General features: G+C 29.2%; 2 protein-coding genes across 2 annotated transcripts; one reads left to right on the plus strand and one right to left on the minus strand.

Moving 5' to 3' along the window:
• Positions 1–260: 260 nt before the first annotated feature.
• LOC113559442 (spondin-1-like) lies at positions 261–17,503 on the minus strand. The gene is made up of 11 exons (XM_026965272.1): positions 17,326–17,503; positions 11,436–11,700; positions 11,058–11,208; positions 10,720–10,926; positions 10,503–10,626; positions 10,309–10,439; positions 6,323–6,551; positions 6,027–6,198; positions 5,164–5,386; positions 4,727–4,937; positions 261–2,115 (listed from the first exon to the last, which is right to left on the minus strand). Exons 1-11 carry the CDS (start codon positions 17,501–17,503, stop codon positions 1,943–1,945), a joined length of 2,064 nt encoding a protein of 687 aa, XP_026821073.1. The 3' UTR covers positions 261–1,942.
• Positions 11,806–15,585, plus strand: LOC113559443. The gene is made up of 7 exons (XM_026965273.1): positions 11,806–12,155; positions 12,228–12,440; positions 12,525–12,724; positions 14,005–14,275; positions 14,356–14,454; positions 14,702–15,121; positions 15,202–15,585. The coding sequence occupies exons 1-7, from the start codon at positions 12,033–12,035 to the stop codon at positions 15,583–15,585; spliced, it is 1,710 nt and encodes a 569-aa protein (XP_026821074.1). The 5' UTR covers positions 11,806–12,032.
• Positions 17,504–21,980: the final 4,477 nt, after the last annotated feature.

The raw sequence follows: 21,980 nt of genomic DNA on the forward strand, positions 1-21,980 counted from the left end.
ATATGCATATATAATCATATTATATTTATTACATAACTTAATTGATTTAATATATTTCTGATTTTATTTTATTCTATTAGTAGGTATTAATCGAAAAAATGTAAATCATGTTTCCTTTCTATATTTCAAATAATAGTAGTTATAATACAGTTGCATTATAAAACAAATACATGGTCTAAGATATAGTATAAGATCTTAATCCGTGGATAAACCTAGTAATATTTATAATCAAAATAAATTAGAAATTAAATTACAATGTGTTTTAATGAAAATACAAGTATATAATATATCAATTTGTTTACGCTATACATAGACATAGTAAAATGTAATAGCCACTACTCACTAGTATTGTACATACCATAATACACTGTTTTGGTACAATATTTTATCGTGACAAAATAGATAACAGATAATCAGGTCACAATCTTATCAAATAAATATATCACTGATAAAATTTTAATTTGCTTCCCTACAAAGTATTATCATTTATCAAAACCAAACCATACTTAACAATTAGGTTGTAGGTGTTTATCTATTTTTAATCAATAACACTAGATTTATCTATTCGATAAATGAAACATTTGCTTAAGCTGATTACCGTGAGGATATTACGTCATTTCCGAGGTCAACAAATGAAATTGAAGCATAATAACGAATTAAAAATTTGATTCACTAAATTAAATTGTTCGTATTCATTTATTGTGCTTACACGAGAAATGTTACGTGTTAAATTAAAATAGGTAGATACTTAACGATATAGCACTCGATAATTTTTTTTATAAATCTAGGAGATATACTCTTGAACCAATGTGAAAAATGACATTTAAATTCATAGCCTTAATTTGATGGCTGCAAAATGTTATCAATATCATTATAATATGTTAGCCTGTGTTTAATTAGCGTTTAGCTATTACAACATAAACCAGTTTAAACCGTGAAACGTTAACGATATACGAACTAATATGCATAATACATATACATGATACACGTATACCTTATTAAAAAAAAAAAAAAAACGCATCCATAAATTATTAACTAGGACAAAAATAATTAAAACAATATCGGAGTATAATTTATTGCTTTTAGACAAACCGTAATCGTCTAATATAATTTAGAGTTTAGATTATATAGATATATGTACCATCTCAGATATCCACTTAAAATTCAGACCATATGGTATGTGAATCTGGCTGTATGTAAACTGCGACAAAACCGATTAAATACATTATACAAACTGCGACAATTTAGAAAGGCTAATTTGGTCTTAAACAACGAAAATATTACTCTACAAGAAAAATCATTTTTGATACATCACCTGTAGCTATACCAATACCATAACATGTGTATTTAATTAAATGACCAACGTATAATATGTGTTATCGTATCGGCTGTGTACATATAGTACTTATATGTATATTATATATTATATAAAATAAATTGTCACAGTTTGTATAGTGTTAATTTTTTTTTTTTTGTCGCAGTTTACCATTTCCCGTAATATATACCTACCCTTTTAACCGAAGATCATAAGACCCTATGTAGTCCCTCATCGTAACCGGTAAAAAAACGTGATGGTGACATATGATTTGAATACAAAAAAATTGTTTATTTTTCAATCGTGATAATTTTATAAACGATAATATGAAAACGATACAAAATTAATGCGGTTCTGATGTAGAAAAACAATTTTTAAATAAATTATACATAATGATGTATAGTTGTAGAGAAATAATATGACGTAATAATTGCGATTCCACAATGAAAATATATTGACTAATTTCGTCCGGCCCGTTGAGTGTACGACGTACTGTTGTTGTACGTATATATAGTAAAAAATTGTACCGCTTATAAACGTCCCATTATATACATTATTATTATATTATATATCTTATAACTATATGCTACCTAAAGACACTTATTCTTGAAATACGTAGTAATGTCTTCAAACCACACCGCGACACACTTTGTAGCATTCTTTGGCACTTTTAAAATTATTTTCATTGCCCCGGCATCCGCCGTACTTGAACTGTTTACAAATCTTAAATTCTTTATCGTAATAATAACGCACAGTGTTCACGTTACAAGCTCCTTCGTTTTTGTCCATGCTACATATCTCTGAAAAAAAAAGAACGGATTATGATTTATTTTTGTGCGAATTCACACGAAATACTATTATGGCTATGTCACATTCTCATCACTATGAGTAGTACGATGTTTGCGTATAATATTTTTGAATTCCATAATAATAACTTTTTTTCTAATTTCATACATAGCCCCATAGTTATTACTAAAACGTCCAAATTTGAATACCTATACTTAAGTGTAATATTAAAGAGTCTTTTTTTATTATTATCAATAGATATCTAAAATACTATAGTTACATTTTTTTTTTGTATGTCTTACGCGGTGCATTTGTAGTTACAGATGAGTTTTAAATACCCCATGTTGTAACTACAAAATTAGAGCATTCTTGACGTTTTCAATGCATTTTAACCAAACCTATTTCTCGTATTATGACTAAACAAATCACCTTCATTGAAATATAAACATAGCACATAGTGAAATAAAAATGTAATTTGTCAAATTTAAGATTATACTCATTTTTTTATATTTACCTTTAAACGTAGGCACTTACACAATTTTTTTTTGCTGAATTTTAATATTTATTTATTTCATTAATTCACAATTTTTATTCTTTGATAAAAATAAAATGATATAATGTAAATGTATGTTTACATTCCAGCCCTTATGATTAGACATAAGACGTATTAAACGCCAAATCTCTATAGTATTATAATGACAAGAAGATTTTTTTCATAAAAGAAAAAATACACTCATCTATATTAAACATATTTCCATCTAAATTCTACTTATTCTTTAGATAAGTACACTTTTTAACATCTAAATATTCTGCGTAGAATCGCACCAAGCGGACGAGCTGTTAATTTTACAATTTTACATTTTTACATTATTACTACTTGCACGAACCATAGGAAATATGAATTATTATAGTTAAAAATAGTAATGAAATATTCAATTATTAACACAAAACACAATGGAATAAATTATATTTATGATATCACGTACGTACGTATTAACTTAAAATACACACACACACACACGTATAATATATATAGTCGAACATATATGCAATCAGGTCAGGTTACTCGGTTATGACTTCAATGCCCGTATTTGCACACTATGAGTCTATATATTATACATAGGTATAAGTATGTTAAGAGGAACATATTAATGAATATGATAAACACACAATCTTTCTTTACGATTTACATGCTTAATTTAAAACAATGCTGTTGTATTCCAATGTAATATATTTTGTAAATTTGTTCGTATAGATGATGGGTAATGCTATAACGCAGAAAATACACGCGCTCATATTAGTTGGCGTTTGAATATAAAATAGCTGTAATAATTATTGCTCAAATGTCTAATATTGATTCTTTGAAAATAAACATTCGAATAATATTCTAAATATATTACAATATTGTTATCTACAACTATTATAGGTATAGGTACCAGTGGCGCCAAACTCAAATGTCATGTGAAGCGATCGCTTAATTTCTTAAATTGGTGGATGGGTCGTGGGTGAGTGGGTATAAATGAGTTCTAAGAGTTAATAAATTTAAATAAGGTGTTATATTTTATATTAAAATTTATGCCTGATAGAGTGTAACATTTTAGATTTCGCTTCACAAAAAAAATCTGAGTTCCGCGTCATTGATATTAGGTACTAAATCATGCGTGATTTGCCTAGGATGCTATCGATTTTTAAATACTACAGTACCGCTTACCTAAAATATATTTTTCACAATGTAACTTTAATTAATCTACTCAAAATGTGAATACATTTTTAATTAGAAAGTCATAATTAAAATAGTTCTATCATTTAAAATATTAATATCTATTATTTATAAACTATCCATAATAATTGTATACAATGCATTTATAGTTGCCAGTATATAAGTAACCAAGTTTGACCGCTTATATTATATATTTATTTTTTTGTTATGTATTGACATGATATTGTTATTTATCCTAAAATTATACAACATTCAGAACCGTGCCGTCCTAAAATGGCACCCGAAACAAAATTAAAAATATTTACCCCCTCTCCATTAACTAACCTAACTTTTTGACACCTCCTTAAAATTTTCTTCCGGGGCATAGGCCCCCTTGCTTCCCCTACGTCACGGTTCTGCATCTAATGCAATTTTTTACCAGTGCATGCCTGACTATAAAAGACAATAGTATACATAATACATATATTTCGACTGGCTGTACGATTTCGCATGAATAAGAATAATACACTAAACATGGGTTAGCATAATACTGGTATGTCGACGGAAAGTCGAAAACTAAGCCAGATTAAGTCATTGATGAGTGAAGTCTAAAAAATATAAAGTTTTTTTTGTGCCATAGATATTAACAGCTTTGACTATATTTTATAATATAATATAATTAAGTAATAATTAATCATGTTTAAATGCCAGTTATATTTGTAATAGCTTTGAGTAAAAACTAAAACAATTATAATAAATTACAAAAATTAATTCAATCTCGATGATTTAGCAAAATATATTGGGTAGCGAATCATATTATATTATATTATTTTGTGTTTAAGTGTTATTATATGTTATCACAATTTTATTTTAAGGTAATTTGGAGGTATTTGAATGAATAATTTGATTTTAATTTTAACATTTACCTTTAGCAAGAGACGAGTTGATTTCGCAGGTAGGACGCGTTCCATTGCATATTCGAGTTTCCTCCAACACGACTTTATCGATACATTTCGTGTAATTTTCACCAGAAACGAGTAACAACCGAGACTTAATCGACAACCCTTGGCCACAAGTTACGTTGCACGGACTCCACATACTCCATTCGGTTACTGGACATATGCTAGTAAAAGACGACTAAAACAAAAATTATATTAAACGATTAACATGGCTCAATTTTAGCCACATCCAAAAGAACGTCAAATATTTTCAAAGTTCTTTAAATTAAGCTAAATTTCTTTGATAAATAAAATTTGTAAGCCTATAATATATAGCTACCTAATTTCCAAAAATACACCGTTTAGTATTGTTCTTTTAAAAAATTTGAGTGTTTGGTATATATTTCTATAATATTTAAAATTACCTGTTCAGCAACTTTAGTGCAAGCTGGTTGCATACATTTCTTCTTCATGACAAGTCCGATGTGGCGACACTTTTTGTAACTCGTGTGATCTAAAAATTGTCTAGTTCGGAACATAAACCCAATACCACATGATACTGAACATTCGGACATCGGTGTCCATTCCGTGGTGTTGCATTTTGCGTCATCTATTAGCAGGCTGTCATCTTCTTGTTCTGTTTCACCACTAAATTTGAACAAAAAACATACACACTTAAAACTAGTAAGCACCTAATTTAAAACTAATGTAAACACAACTCAAGATGAATTTAAATAACCCAACTTTTAAGGCATAATGTTGAAATCTTAGAAAAGTAGTACTTAATAAAAACTTAGTATAAGCTTTTTTCATGTCTATAGTTTTAAGTGTTATACTAATCAACAAATCTAAAAAAAAAAAATAATATTTTTGTATATTTATATTTAATTTTTTATTTAGAGTGATGTTAGTTTTGATGAAATGTAAAAAAACAAATCAACAATTACCTGCATCACATCATATTGATGAATTAAAAATGTTAATAATTCAACTTTGAAATGAATTTACTGTTTAAGGTAACAGTATTCAAATAAATACCATTATTATTATTACGATTTATGTTATTGTTATTATTGAAAGTTAAAACTGACGATGAGCATTACGACATGACATTTTTTTTCTTCAAAAGTCACCGAAATAATCATTTTAAGTGTATATCAAACAAGAATATAAAATTAATTAATAATTCATAACAACAATACTGTTTTCAAAGCATTTTCATCCACTCTCGTATTTATATCAAAGTCAACAAAAGTATTAGGTATACTATTAAGTAAAAAATAATTACGGGCAAATAGGCACCGCGGACAGGCACATTTCTTTCGATACCAATTGTCTGTCACAACCATATTGCTGGGCAGCGGTCTCATTTAAATAATTTCTACTTCTCGATCTAAGGCCTTTGCCACAAGCCACGTTGCACTTGGTCCATTCAGAATATTTCGATACAGCACATTCAGCTAGACAGAGATTTAAATAAAACAATTTAAAGCAATATGATATGAATTTTTTTTAAATTATCCGAATAAAAAATATCGGTATGCATTCCAATAGACCAAAACCAATAAAACAAAAGATGCTTACGCTTTAATACATCTTGTGAATTTTCCGACACTGTGAGTTCGTCTATCAAGTCTGTTATGACCTTATCGGAACAAGACTTCGGTATAACGTTGATTCTGTTCAAATGTAAACGCGCCAAAGGAGCCATCTCATTACCATTTTCGTTGAAAAAAGGCGATCTGGGATCATCCGGATACAACGGGGTGATTCGAAAAATGCGTTCATGTGGTGAAGTTTCTTGATTATGTGACTGAAATTAATTTAAGTTATATTTTGTATATAAACGATACCTTATCATACCTTTTATTTATTTTACTCTGGGTATACATATTTAATTAATACGAATAATTTCACTGATTTTTTGATAAATTTTAGTATGAATGTGCATTAACATTATACAATATACACAGATTAGTGCACATGTTTTTTTTTTTTTATAATGTATACATTATTATTAAAAGTATTTATAATTAATAACTTATAATATTATGATTGAAAGATGTTGATTTCATTTATGCATAATAATAAGAAGCTAGTCACAGTTGAATAATGTATTTGTGCAGCATAATAATATAATACATACCTACTTCAATATAATAATTTATAAATTAACTAATTTGTTTGATTAATTAACCATTATTATCAGTGTTTAAGAACAAAATTTATTGTAAAAACAAAATAATTTCATAAGTAGAATATACTACTTTTGACTTAAAATTGTTAATAATGTTACTTAGTATACAAGTTTCAACAAGCACGTAAATTAATTCAATTCAATACTTAAATTTATTATTGAAATCATGTAATAAGTAATAGTAGAAAGATATCTCCCATCATTTGATTAAGTACATTATTTTCTCACTCTGTGTCATTGTTTTTATTTAGTACTTATTCATTATTAAATTGAATAATGTTATTTACATATTTTTTCATTAAAAACGTCACAAAAAATTCCCAAAGTTCTGTTAAAGTTATTTATATGACAGGTTGCCAAACTCTTTAAATACACTTAAAAAGTACAGAACAGCATGCCTGTCGGCTGTCATAATAATTGATTTAACATTTACTGACTAAAATGTAGACGAAATCAAATAGCTCAACGAGTGAAATATTAAGATTCCAATTATAATTTTAAACAGGTCAATATGGCCTTTATTTAGAAAATCGTCAAGTAAATTAAAAATGTATCATAATATGCTCGTATGACATAAGTAAGTACATTACTACTGTTATTGACCGAATAAATTAATATGCAAATATATGAACCTTCGAGCTCTAACCAGACTGACGAATTAACGTTGTGTTATACATTTGAATTTATTTAGTAAAAAAAAAATGTTCTTAATACTCATAGTTAATTAATAAAAAAAATAAATATATATGTATACAATCAAGGCCATTTTGAACGTCATTATACATTGAAAAACTAATACTATTTGAATAATAGATATCAGTATTTACCATTTGTAAATTATTGAATAAAACATGCAGAAGAACGTCTAAAAACAAAATTGTTCAAAAATCATAGACATACTCTAATTATTAAAAAAAAAATTAATATTTTTTATCATTTCACTGTTAGAACACTAAGTAAAACTCGTGGAGCATAATTAAATTATTTCGTTAATAATAACGAAATATCATTATGTTACTGACTCATGAAAGTTAAAGATATTATACACACATTAACTAACATGCATTCCAATATAATACTTATATGATTTAGTGTGTACCGTACCGTAAATAATATGATTAAATACCATTTGGAAAACAATTTCGACCGTATAGAATCAAATGTGTGTATACAAACCACTCATCGAATAAATAATTTCTCAGCGGTTCTAAACGATATTTTACAATAATTTTTATACTTATTATGAACTCTATGATATATTACGTAACCTATACATGGGATATTTCTTGTCTATAATACGAAATTGTCATAAATTGAATTTACAACGTATCATTATAATTCACATATATTGGTGAAATTAATATCTCATTAAACTCGACTTAATGATTTAGTTGTAAAAATAATTAATGCGATTGTAAACGTCGGTTACGGAACCTTAATAATAAATTCAATAATTACTACATCAAAATGTTTGTTTTACGATTAATGCGATTGATTATATTATTAAATAGCTTTGTAATATTTCGGAAAGCAATTGTTAGACTTTTTTATTCTCTATTAGAAATAATTCGAAATGAATTGATATTTGATTATGATAAAATATTCCTTCTACTTATAAATCATGCAAATTTGAAATTATGCAGACTATACGGCAGTCTACAGTGCCACCTGTGTTCAGAGCTTCAAATCGATAATGTATTTTAAATAAATAAACTTTGAAATAAATAAAATGTAAATTTCATTTCCTTCATACTTACTACCGTATCATTTTACTTCTACACAAATAACAATTACATATATTTTATATTATTGTAAATCTTTTTAGCTGTTGTTCAAAATTCAAATATTTTTGATTTAATTAAACATATTAAAGAACATCACAACACTAAATTTTTTTATTTTAATTTTAAGTTGTTTTATATATTATTGTAGTCAACACAATTAAAAACGTTTTGGTAAAAATCCGAAGTTAAAAAAATGATTATTCAACGAGATAATGAGAGTTGATGAACTAGCCGCGTGACATCATAGAGCCGACGACTGAGCAGCCGCCTATGTTCTACGTGTAAAAGTAAGTAGTTTGATTTACACTATGATTTTATAACTTAAAATAATATTTCAAATTTTTTTTTTTTATTTCCTAAGTATATTTATGTGCGTAAGACGATGGTGTGATTTAAAATCGAATGTATCTTGTTGTTGCGTTTAACATTATAAATTATTATTTAGTAAAATTATTGAGTTCGCAACTCGCGTTGTATTGCCGCGCAAACCAAATTTTACGATATTGACTATAATAGTTTTATCTACTATAAAAAAAACTAGAAAGTATATCAAAATTATAATCATACCAGTGTCATAAACACAAAAAAACACTTAAGGTTACATAAAAAAAAAATAGTTAAAAATATTATATTTAACGATTGAAATCGTTGTGTTAATCTAGACACTTTTGCACGCTGTACCGACTTCGGCTCTATGACGTCGCACGCATATTTTCAAACGCCTGTATCTCATCGAATAATTAATGTTTAAGTGTGCATGTGACCCACACATATTTCTTAGCTAATGGTATACTTTAAATCTAAGCAAACTTGTTTTTAGTGTTATGATGTCATTTAAAATTCAATAAATTAATAATAAATCACCGAATTAAGTTATTTGTTCATCATTATTTTCGGCGTTCTTCAAAGTACAGTTTAATATTTAGATACTCTCCTGACCAGCTCATGCACCCACAATTAAATGTAATTGATTACACTTATGACAAAATAATTTGCTACGCATAAGTTGATCTTGATGTAGCCACAACCAGTTTTCAAAACTATATTAATACCCTCCTACTTATCTTTCTGGTATCCCCGCATGGTGTATCAAAATTAGTGAAAATGTATGTTGTCAATATAACTTTGCTCTCCATAATGGTCAATCCTCACAAGTACCTATACTTAAATAATTTTCCCATACTTAAAGCCAACATAATAATTCATAATATTTTTAAAATTCAGAAACCCCCTTAAAAACCACAGCAATAGGTGCAAACATTACCATGTAACTACTAATGCGTAAGCGCCGTAAGCATTAGATATATTTTATTTTTTAATTCATTGAATTGGAATAATATTAATCACTTTAGAATTGAGCGAAAACAGCTTATTTTATAAAAATATATTAAGCCGGTAATAAAAAACCAACTATTATAGCTAATTAATTAGTATAATATTGTAATGGGTACTTATATTGTTATTTTACCCTTCTAAAACAGTACAGGTTTTAAGTTCTATAAGACACACGTCTAAATGTATTAATGCTTCGTTTAAATATCTGCCTAAATCAATAAATTAATTTTTAGTTTAAACTAATATTAGTTTACCATGTATGTTCGTCCGCTGTCTGTTCCAACGTCGTAGACGTACAAGTCTATAGTTCTGTTTTGAACCCACTGGCAATTCTTTTCGCATAAATTATGACCGTTTACCCCTACGATCCAATCAGGGGACGGGCCTAAAAACAATTTTCATACGTGAGTAATAATCGTGCGCGGGATTCGCATTGTTATTATTTTACCGAGCATAGAAGCCAAGGAGATGTAATGATGTTTCTTGTCCACTCGGAATTTAGACGTGGCGTTAGCATTTACTCGTGGATGCCAAAGCCCTGCGGCTTTGATCAAAGTTCTCAAATGTTTTTTCTAACAATTAAAAACAAAACCTCAAATATCGTGAATGAGTATACAAATAGATATTATTATTTCGTTTGATGAGCATAAGAAACGCTTAGATACCTGCTGCCTTAGTTCAGATTCCAAAATGGCCGTTGAACCCCATTCGGCCAACTGTCTAACGCCGTCGGTAGCCCACTGGCCCTCAGCCCAAAAGGAATAGTTTTTGTCGTGTGTTGCTCCGATTATGTCACTGAAGTGTGTAAGCCACAAAGCACTTGGGAAGTCCTTTGGATGAGTTTCTGGCGACCAAAGTCCTTCAAATTTCATCTATTATTTGAGTTTGACAAAAAATACTTTAAAAACACGAGTACATAATAAACAAAAACCTTTGTACTGACCACAATTGTACAGGTACGCAGGTTACAGATATTTTTATATTTTAATCAATTCTAACCTACCTCATAAACGGCTTCGTCACAAGCGCAACAACTTTCGGTTTCAGTCAGAGTGTTTGGTTTTGTTACTGTATCAAAAGACATTTCGCATAGTTCCTTCAACAATTCAATATTCTGGTATTTATTGTAACTGTTTTCATAATTTATCAATGCTCTAAAATACGTCAATATCTTATTATTTAACTCGAAAGTTAATATCTGTGTCCACATTAAGTACCAGTATAGGCATTAAATAGTGCGAATAGTGCGATCAATATTAAAATTAGTTAATCTTAATTTTTTTATTAAATTAAATCGAATTAAATAATTAATATTATAATAGTTGGTGTGTGCAATTATTATAATATACTATAATATACCAAGTGAATTTCGTTTAAATACCTTATGTATACGCAATCGCTTCCAGTTTTTGGGGCTGACCACACGAACCGCAACTTTTGTAACTTGACTTCCGGATCAGACTGGACAATAGTGTTAATGCACTCCGGGTGGAATGTAGCACCATCGTCAGACGGTAATAGTTGAAGCGAACCTGAGCGGTCCGGTGATGCGGGATCGCCACAATCTTCGTTAATCATACCATGGCAATCGCGTTCCGCAGTTACCAGAAACGAATTAAAATCGAAGTTTTCACTTTCGATCGTTACTATAAATGCAAAAATATTTTATTATTATTATATTATACTGTTATAGTACCATAACTGATAACATGATTACTGCCGTCCTATTAGATAAGCGAAATAAGCTATAAAGAGATGGGTTATTTTTTGTATTGATAATAAAAGTATTAATTGTTGTATCTATAGATACATTTTAGTCTTTCATAAAATAACAAATCAATGTTAAACAATAAACATGCCATTTTTCTAGTAACTGTGCCACACCATGTTAAGTTGTAGTCAATGAAAGCGAATCAATTCTGTTTAAAAAATATATATTGACCACATTTTACTAAGAAAGGACGTCTATAATAACATAATGATTGGAAAAGTGCAACAAAATAGTGAAGAAAAAACTATAGAGGATTTTTTATTCTTTTTAGTGCATTTTAAAGAAGCATTTGATTCGTTAAAATCCGAAAGTGACAAAGAAATATGCAAGGTAACAAACTAAACTGTCACCTGTATCTTTACGACCGTTTTTTATTTATTTGTATTTTGTATATAATCTTAGAAATGGCTAGATAAGCTTGCAATTGAAACGTATAAGAGTACAAATGAAAAACAAGTACGTAATATATATTTGTCGCAACTTATTCTAAGTATGAACGACCGTAAATTGACCGCTCCTTTCAACGAAAGTCCAAAACCCGGTCCACTGTCATTGGATGGCGTATTTACGAAAATTACTGCCAAACCCAGTTTAGAGATCGAACAAGAAAAAGAAGTGAGTGATTTAAACCTCATAAATGCCTACAATATACTTACGGACAATCGAAAAAAAAAATTAAAAATCGACAATATTGTTTAGATCAATGAAAACAAAGAGAAATGGACGCAATTCGTTCGAAATCGAGAATTAGAAATGGTCGACTTGAATCATTTGTCTAACGATGGACGTACATACATAGCGTGCAAGACTTTGCCTGAAAATGGCGGATTATTCGCATACGTTGCCGTGACGGTGGGTGGCAATACGGGCTGTTGGGTTAATATGTGCGGTCGGCCAATGTAAGATCGTATTAGCGTTAAACCGTAAATATAATCGATCAATGACAATTTAGGATTCAAATATTGAGTAAGATTTAAAATTTAAAGCCCAACGACCGTAGTTCACAGGACTCGAACTTTGTTGTATTTGCATGTTTTCTAACCAATTAGTATTATGGTTTTATGAATGAAATATAAAAATATTAAATGAAAATATCTTTGCGTATTCCCTGATGCTACATTGTTTTTTTTATAGTGCCTATTTCTTTTGCGATGTATACAATTTTCCATAATTACTATGTAATTATCAGGATAAAAACAACGTTAATCGAAAATAATTAAACATAATATTCATAATCAAATGTTTATTTAATAAATTCAATGTACTTATAGTTAATAATTTAATGATTTAAAGAGTATTATAAATATTTTATACAATTTAAAATTTACCTAAATTCTATAGATGAGTGTTAATTATAAAAAAAACTTAAATGTCTAATCTTTGTTTTTGGTGTTTAGTTTTAATTACATATTTAGCTAATTTTTTAGGGTATTCAACTTCAAAGACTGATTATCACGTGATTACCTATAGTTCAGACGCGTAATTTAAAAATTAACACTAATTATTATTTACCAAGGAACCATAATAATATATTCATCATTATATATAGATTACTACGTTAAATAATTCATGTAACCAAACATGTACAATCATTGCAAAACCAATACAATTTTCGCTTCGCTCAAAATCTAAAATTATAAATATCTAAAAAATCTTTTTATTGTATTATAATGATGGTACTTAAATAAGAATGTTCGAGGAAATGTCAATATTTTATCTTTATTTTATAGAACCACCAATGCTCAAAATTAAATGGAATTGTAGATAAATAATTATAACATAAAAATTATTCGATAAAAACAAAATAATATTTTAAAAAAACAGTATGATATTAATTTATCAAATTATTTAAACTCTATTCATGAGAGTTTTTTTTAAGTAGGTATACCTAAATAATTGTAAATGTTTAAAAATCACGAAAATTTAACGAACTTCAAATAGATAATTATTCATTCATTTATTGTAAAAAATACGGTCTATAAATATATTATATAGTTATATAATTATATATAGATTTTGTTATAACACAATGTGAAAAATATATGAAAATCATTATATTTAAGTGCAATATTACAATAGAAAACCCGTTTCTCTTCAAAATTGTAACGATGATAATCTTAATAATTACTAAGCATATTTTTTTTCGATTAAAATACTAATTTATGTACAATATATTTAGTCCAACACCTGTAGTAAAACCGATAGACTTAAAAGTGGAAATGTCCAGCGCACCGAAAAAAATTTGCGAACAAGAGGACAAAGTGTATCAACTAACGGCCGAAGTTAGAGCAATTTTATCAAATCGAAAGTCACAAGAATCCCGGATGCTGACTTATGAATTTTTCAAAAGATTACATAATAATATTGAACAGGAGATGTTGTCTGAAGTGGATCCTAACAGTACTGCTTGCCACGATCCGCACGTCGAGGCGCTACTTGAAAAACTAATAGTAAGCAATATTGCTACGGGGAAGTAACGGATAGTATTTAAATCATGTACCAAACTATAATCACTTTTATTACGTTTAAGACTGAAAGCAAAGGATGTGAGAACTTCAACCCTCACTTATTCAAACGTATAAAAATGCTTTCGTTGTTGAAAAAGAGACTGAAAAATATGCTACAAGAAGTAATGATAAAAATAATAAATAAAACTAATATTATAAAAATTCTAATTCAATATTCATTGTTACATCCGACACTTTATATTACAGTATATAACATATATTATTCGACAATTATTTTTCATTTTCCCTTTACTGATGTGGCGGCTACATATCCGTTACCGTTTATGTGTATTGGCCGTGTTATGATGAGCTTTAAAAAAGCGTCGTGGTCAATCGTCTTCACAATTGTATTCGTTTTAAACATTCTAGATCGAAGAGCGCAATCAAAAACTTTCGAACCACGTAATCGCATCGACTTCTCCGACATTATCTCTACTCAGCCCGGCGTCTACCTGTTCAAATTCTATGACCGAAATGATGTGGCAGGGAGCATTAATGGAAAAACCCACTAGCAAGATGGCGGACACGCTGGCCAAGACATATCCCGCCTGTGTGGTTAAAATGTATAAAACGATCTATGTCGATTTACCGACACGCAGTTGCTTTACCATACTCACATCATTATACTGTTATGTACATATTATTACTTTAAACCGCAGGTTGTTGGCTCTATTGGCGCGGGAACGCCGGAAAATCATAAACCAGCAGCAAGCAAAGCAAGAAAAACTAGTAACGTCCGTGAAGAGAGATTTATTCAATGAAATCAAAAAAGGCATAATGGCTTACAAGGTAAATTCCGACCGATTTGGATGCGAAAATGGTGTCCTCGTAATTGTCGTATATAATATTGTGCACATTATTGCATGCAGGTAGCCAGGCAAGAATGGGTGGATGTGATGCGCATCGTGATGCATTACAACAAGATAAAAGAAAGTTTGACCGAAAAAGACCTCGGCGGCAGTTCCAACAGCACAAAAAGCGATTATCTACAGGAAACGATTCTCAAGGAAATCGAAGACACCAAGAAGCGGCTGGACAAAGGCAATGGGAAAAACGAGAAGCTGACGGACGACATTTGCGAGTTAAACAAGAGCATACACGTGATAACCGAAAAAATAGAACTCGAACAAGTGCAAGCCGAAGACCAATTGCGTGCTTTCCAAAACGAAATATGCACTGAAAAAAGTTTGATTATGAACAGAACCCAGACTATTTCAAAATTAGAAAAAATGATAAAAGCGACGCAAAAATAATTTATTTTTTAATTGACATTTGAATATTTATCTACGTCAATAATATAATAAGTGATTTTGACATACATAATAATCGTTTGTTAGACACTTGTTTTAAATTACACCTAAATAAATCAAATGCTTTATTTATTTCAACCGGTATCACGTACCTACATTATTTCTCGATTTACGTATAATAAGCATTTTAATTGCTGGTGAGTGCACACTTGATAATATTCTTTTAACACTAAAAATAAACGGCTAAATACTAGTTATAGACAATTTGGTTAGGCTTAGATTATAACGTACCTAACATTATTGTAGACACGGGTTTCGTTATCAAAACACTAATAATTACGGATATCAAATGAATAAAAACCATGCGAGTTGTGGACACGGAGCTTTAGCGCTTTTCCAAAACTTACGACAAATTAACAACAACAAAAAAATCAGTTGGTGGGATTAAGAATATTTGTGTTTTTCAAAAGAACAATCGTAGTTATTTCTTAAAATATTTTTTTATAAAATAATTATCATAGATTTTGTGACAATTTTTTTTTTAAAACACCCTGTATAAATGTTAATCTATTAATTTCACCACTTGAATATTGCAACATTTTGTTGTTGATGAATACCTCCTTTTGGAAAGTTTTTTACTCGCTTTAAATATCGAAAATAGTTATTAGAAATTTGTCAACAATTATTATGTTATACATATTTGTGTAATTAAATTCTATTTTATATTGTTTTTGAGTATCACAGAAGGAACCAGTTTAGAAAAGTATAAGGTTTAATATATATTTATAAGTTATTAATAATTTATTTAGAAACCTAAATAATTTATTATATTCACCTGAACTATATTATAATAAATGCACCTAACTTTTAAGTTTAAATGTTAATTCCTATGTGATTTTTTTAACGCAAAACCCTAACTTTCTCAGTTTTTATTTGTATGTTTTTTTCGTATCTCCTGGTCATTTATTTTTTACAAAGCAATTCTCGTTTTCCTATATGTGTAGGTACATTTTTTTAAGACTGGTAAAATACTAAAATGAGTCACGAGTTACAACTGTTTCGCTGCAAACTTTCGGACAAGACAATATTATTATATTATACCCATAAACATAGATTGTTACGTCTGTTGTGAACAGTGATTTTTTTATATTTCATAGGCAGTCAATTATATAGAAAAATACTCATCATTTGTACAAAAGGTAGGTACTAAATAATAGAGGTTTTAAATGCTAAGTTTCACAAAAGGAACTATAGGTGTAAGCCTTAACTATCAAGTTATTTTAATATTTTACTACCATTATGTCTATGAACTATACATAGTTACAAATATACGTTGATATAAGTTATTTCGGTTTTCGAAACATTATAACACAGATTAACATATTTGTAGAGTTGAAAAAGCTATAGTGCAGGGCATAGGCTTAAGTTCGTAAGTATAGTTTTAAGTCTGGGGAACAATAAATATCAAACATTATACGTATTAACATAGTTTAGTTTACTGATAAAGTAAAATTAAGACGCATTTAGGTGGCTTCGAGAGTTTCGGGAGCCAAGCCCCCCTTCCCCTAAGCCCCGACCGATTTACGCCTATGGACTACGAGGTCACGATTTTCGGTATACGATCGTCGGATCGTGCGATTCTTTGATACGCGATCCATAACGGTTACTACTTATAATATAATATTATGTATGCCGCGACGACCTGCAGATGAAAATCACGTGCTCTATATACGCGGTACTTACCGATGTACATCGAATGCGGTATGTATTTGTCCGGGTTGCCAAATATGGACATTTTGAAACCGTGGCTCGTCCATTTTGCCGACGCCTTTGCCGTCTCCAGAGGCTGCAAGTTATTTTCTTCGCAGGCGCGGCCCGCGGACAAGAAAGCCAAACACACGATCACCAATTTGGCCAGCATCTCGACGAAGAAGCCGATCGAATAGAACCGTCCGATCGCGCTAACTGCGACGGTGTCCCGTTACTCGTCGGTCGGTGTATTTTTATTAGTAGTAGTAGTGGTATTACCGTACGACGTCAATACCATTGTAGTGAAATCAACATCTCACAGGACCATTAACACGTCGGCGCGCGGTTGCACAACCGTATTGATGTACCTCCCAATCGTGTGCGTAGCGGCGAACACCCAGCCAGCAATATTATTTCATATTGCGTACAAAGTCGGTAGTCCACGTTTGTTATCGATAAAACAGTATACCCGTCTGTGTACTGCGAGGAACCTACTGCACGAGCGAGTTTATCGCGTATTACAGCAGGTCAATTCGGCAGCACAGATTAGCCAAACGTTGTTGTGTGCCGAGAACACAATATACACATTGCCTACGCCAGGTTTCCGTATAAATGTATAATAGGTACGTCATGACAATATTATATGGTCTTTTGTAATATTCATCAGTTATCGTAGTGTTGCCCGCGCACCTATACAATACAATATTATGTAATAATCCATATAGTGTAATGTGTGAACGCCGTTCGGCCAAAAACACGCGCATGCCGTCGATATGATAACGATGAATTCGGGCGATTATAAATTTATTAGATCAAACGTGTTCTCACTAAATGCGCAATATACGACGAGAGTGCAGACTATTTCAACTATCTAATCATCTAGCCGAGTTAATATTCAACCCTGAACCCAACAAGTAACAACGTTTTCAAGCTCCTATCTGCAGAAACTCTCCTCGATTAAATCGGGGGCGAATCCAGACCAAGATAACAGGAGGGGGCGATTTTTAAAAGGCACACTTTAATTTCGATAAAATATTTATTTTGGTACATATATATGTTACTTTCCACAGTCTCGTACAAAAAAAAAATTATTTTTTATAATAGTAATAGTAATAAAAAAATATATCACTATAATATTGTTACCCTCGAAGTATAATTACGTCAGAAACTAAAACCAGGGACTTCAAACTATTTTTTTTTTTCGAGATAACGGTGGGGGGGGATCGGGGCGATCGCCACCCCCCTTCCTGGATCTGTAATTGCCATTAATACACTCTAAATTTCACCTAATGCTTAGTTATATACATTATGTACTTACTTTAAGAATGTATTTTTATTTTATCTCCAATATTTTATTATCTAAACTCTATTATTAGTTGGACTTTAAATTAACATATAATATATGTTGCAAAATGTAATGTCACGCTCAATGGACACAGACGCCGTGGATAGTTTGTTTAATAAAAAAATAAAAATATATTATAACATAATTGTAATAATATATGGTAATATAAAAATATTTAACGCACACCTGGCATTGCATACGTAATATTATATCCTTAATTCTCTCTTTATATATATATATATATATATATATAGTCAAAAATATTGCTTTGATCGCAGTACTCCTTTATATACCTATATTTTATATAATGAAACTATTCATACTGTTTTACGGTAAGGTGAAGTAATTATCTCAAAAGTTAATACAAATAATACAATTTATATTATTATAATTAGGTATAAAGATAGAATATCAACAATATATACTTTGTAAATTCAATGGTCTCGACAAAAATAAAATCAATCTACCGTAATACGAATAGTCGAATAAGTTACTTTAATAAAAATATTAAAAACATATATCATAAAATGTACTTATAGATATAGATTGAAAGAACATCATCTGCGCTCAGAATTGTTCGTATAAAATGATTTATCATCAAATTAAAATTTAACACAACCACTAACAGAGACCCTCTCGACACATACTGTATCCACTTGCCAGCCTATTTTACTAATGCATCTGTTATGTCTTCAATAATAATAACCAATAGGATCTTGTAAACCGAGCTTAAGGGTGCCAGTAGCATACATTTTTTTTTGAAATTAACTACGTTAAACTTGTGTTTAAATTAACTTAAAATAGCGTCAAAAAATTGTATTTTGAAATAGCAGGTACTCGAAAATGTCCGAGACAACTTCTGAAAATAATCTGTTTTAAATTGGAATCCAATGATGTGATCTGCAAAAACTCTTTTTAAAAAGTATTATACATCATTATAAGTATTTTATAAAAAAAAAACATATCATAAAATGTCCTTAAAAAATGGCCATGGAGAATCCGAGCCCCCTCATCAACACTTAACATGTACATAACTATACACTGCAAATTTACGCTTTAAACATATTTAATAAAGCACACTATTATAAACAGTCTTCCAGTATAAAATATTATAGACGTCTTCTATTACTATCGCTCTCAGTATTTTAAGTTAAAACCGAAAACCGAATGAGTACGAGATGGCTAGTAAATATTATATTATTAATTCATCAATCCAAGTATAGGTACGCGCACGAAACATCACGAACCTTGGGTTTGTGGAAAATATTATACAATATTACTTAAATCCTAATATCAGATATCTGGTATGTTAAAAAAGCTTCCGCAATTTTTCTATTATGTATAATTAATTTTTGCAAGTATTACGCAATACTACACAGTATGAACAACACTATGTTTTCGGTCATATGGACATGATAACAAAATTAACATAGTCACGATTTTGATGAATAATAGAAATGTATTAATATTGATATTATACGTTTTATTGTTACAGATGGAATAAAATAATTATAGTTAATGAGAAACAAAAATAAGCGTAATAAGTAGGTAATCCGGGTATAAAGCTAATGTATATTTAAATTTATAATACAAAGAATAAAAATATTTTTCCCACAGAAAATCCATACAATATAATAATATCAATGAACAGTATACGTAATATATCGTATTGCACACATAAATATTTTATTTTAAATTTGTTGTTACATAACTACTGTTTCCCAGAATAGGTACATATTTAATTAATACTAATTTATTACACTCAACAAAATGTCGATGAATTAAACGATTTGCTTAATTATTTAGTTTTTCTTTAAAATATTTACCAATATAACCGTTTAATTACAAAATAAACACATAATATTAGGCGTTTAACTATTTAGAGTGTACGTTTCATTTAGTTTTTCTTTGGACTTTGGAGACGTAATTTCGTGAACATCCTCTGTACGGATGTTTTTTTTTATCTTGCCACGAAATATGTATAACTTCATTCGTAATTATGAAAGTGGATTTGTTTTTAAAATTATCCCTCACCAGTGGATTACAGTTGGAATATGTCAAGGTACATCCAGCCCCAACCACCACTACCAAAAATATACTGAACACGACTATTATAATACATTTTTCTAAAAAAAAATTGTCAACAATTTTTAATCTGTTGTTAGGGCGTGAAAATATTTGAAACTTAACTGATAACGTTAATATTTTCTATTACTTGTATGGTGTTCCAAAATCGTTACGGATTTATGCTTGATGAACCACTCTGTATGTAATATAGATATTTGATCGACATTTCAAATTAGTGTGTAGTCGTAACAAGTACAAACTAAGAATTACCTATGCATACTTATTAGTTTATTACCTAAAATTATTGCTTTCTAATAATTGAAGCATTTAAACAATATTTCAATAGAAAATATATTCAAACTTCTTCGTCAATCGTCGCTATCATATTAATATAGTGATATAGTGATAAATAACTTAATTCGTTTTCACGAAGGAAACACTAATTATCCTATTAAAAATAATGACGTAAAAAAACAACAATTTTGAAATATTTTGGGCACTAAAAATAATACAAAACGCTAGTTCTGAATTATAAATTCACTTTTGTACAAATAGCTTTTTATTACTTTCGTTCTTTGCTTACAAAAAGCTAAATAATTTCAGTCAATCTATTTCAATGTGATTAATGTACGTACACAGATAGGTAGGTAACGTAATCACTGTTAAACGATATTTTGATATCCTTAGAAACCAGATGAAAAATTATAAAAATAGACAATTATAAGTTAAAAATAAAAATAAAATAATTAATTAATAAATAACACAATTAAAATACGTAATGTTAAATTTCATATTACGTAACTTAGTTTCTTTTAAATTTAAATAAAAAATAATGTTATTATTATTTATATAATTTATATTGAATTATAATTATTTTGTTTATGCTATTATAGATATTTATTATTATGAAAGTACAAGTTTTCTTTTTTGGAATGGTAGGAACGTATAAGATAATTATCATAAAGGTAGGTAATTTTTCAAGATATAGACATAGATTTTGTAGATTTTCAGACATAAAAACCCAGCTGGCGGCTAATGACAGCTAAATAAACAAAACAAAACCCACTAAATAATAATCCGATGATTTTTCTTATATCAATTTTGATGTACTATTTAAATACGTGCAGATGTTACCGAGTTGAAAAAAATAATGTAAATATATAATTTAGTATAAAACGTTTTAAAACTAAATTATAACTAATTACAAATTTACGAAATTAAAATGCATATAGTAGCA

Source organism: Rhopalosiphum maidis, chromosome 3 (genome assembly GCF_003676215.2).
Source record: "Rhopalosiphum maidis isolate BTI-1 chromosome 3, ASM367621v3, whole genome shotgun sequence".
Lineage (NCBI taxonomy): Eukaryota > Metazoa > Arthropoda > Insecta > Hemiptera > Aphididae > Rhopalosiphum > Rhopalosiphum maidis.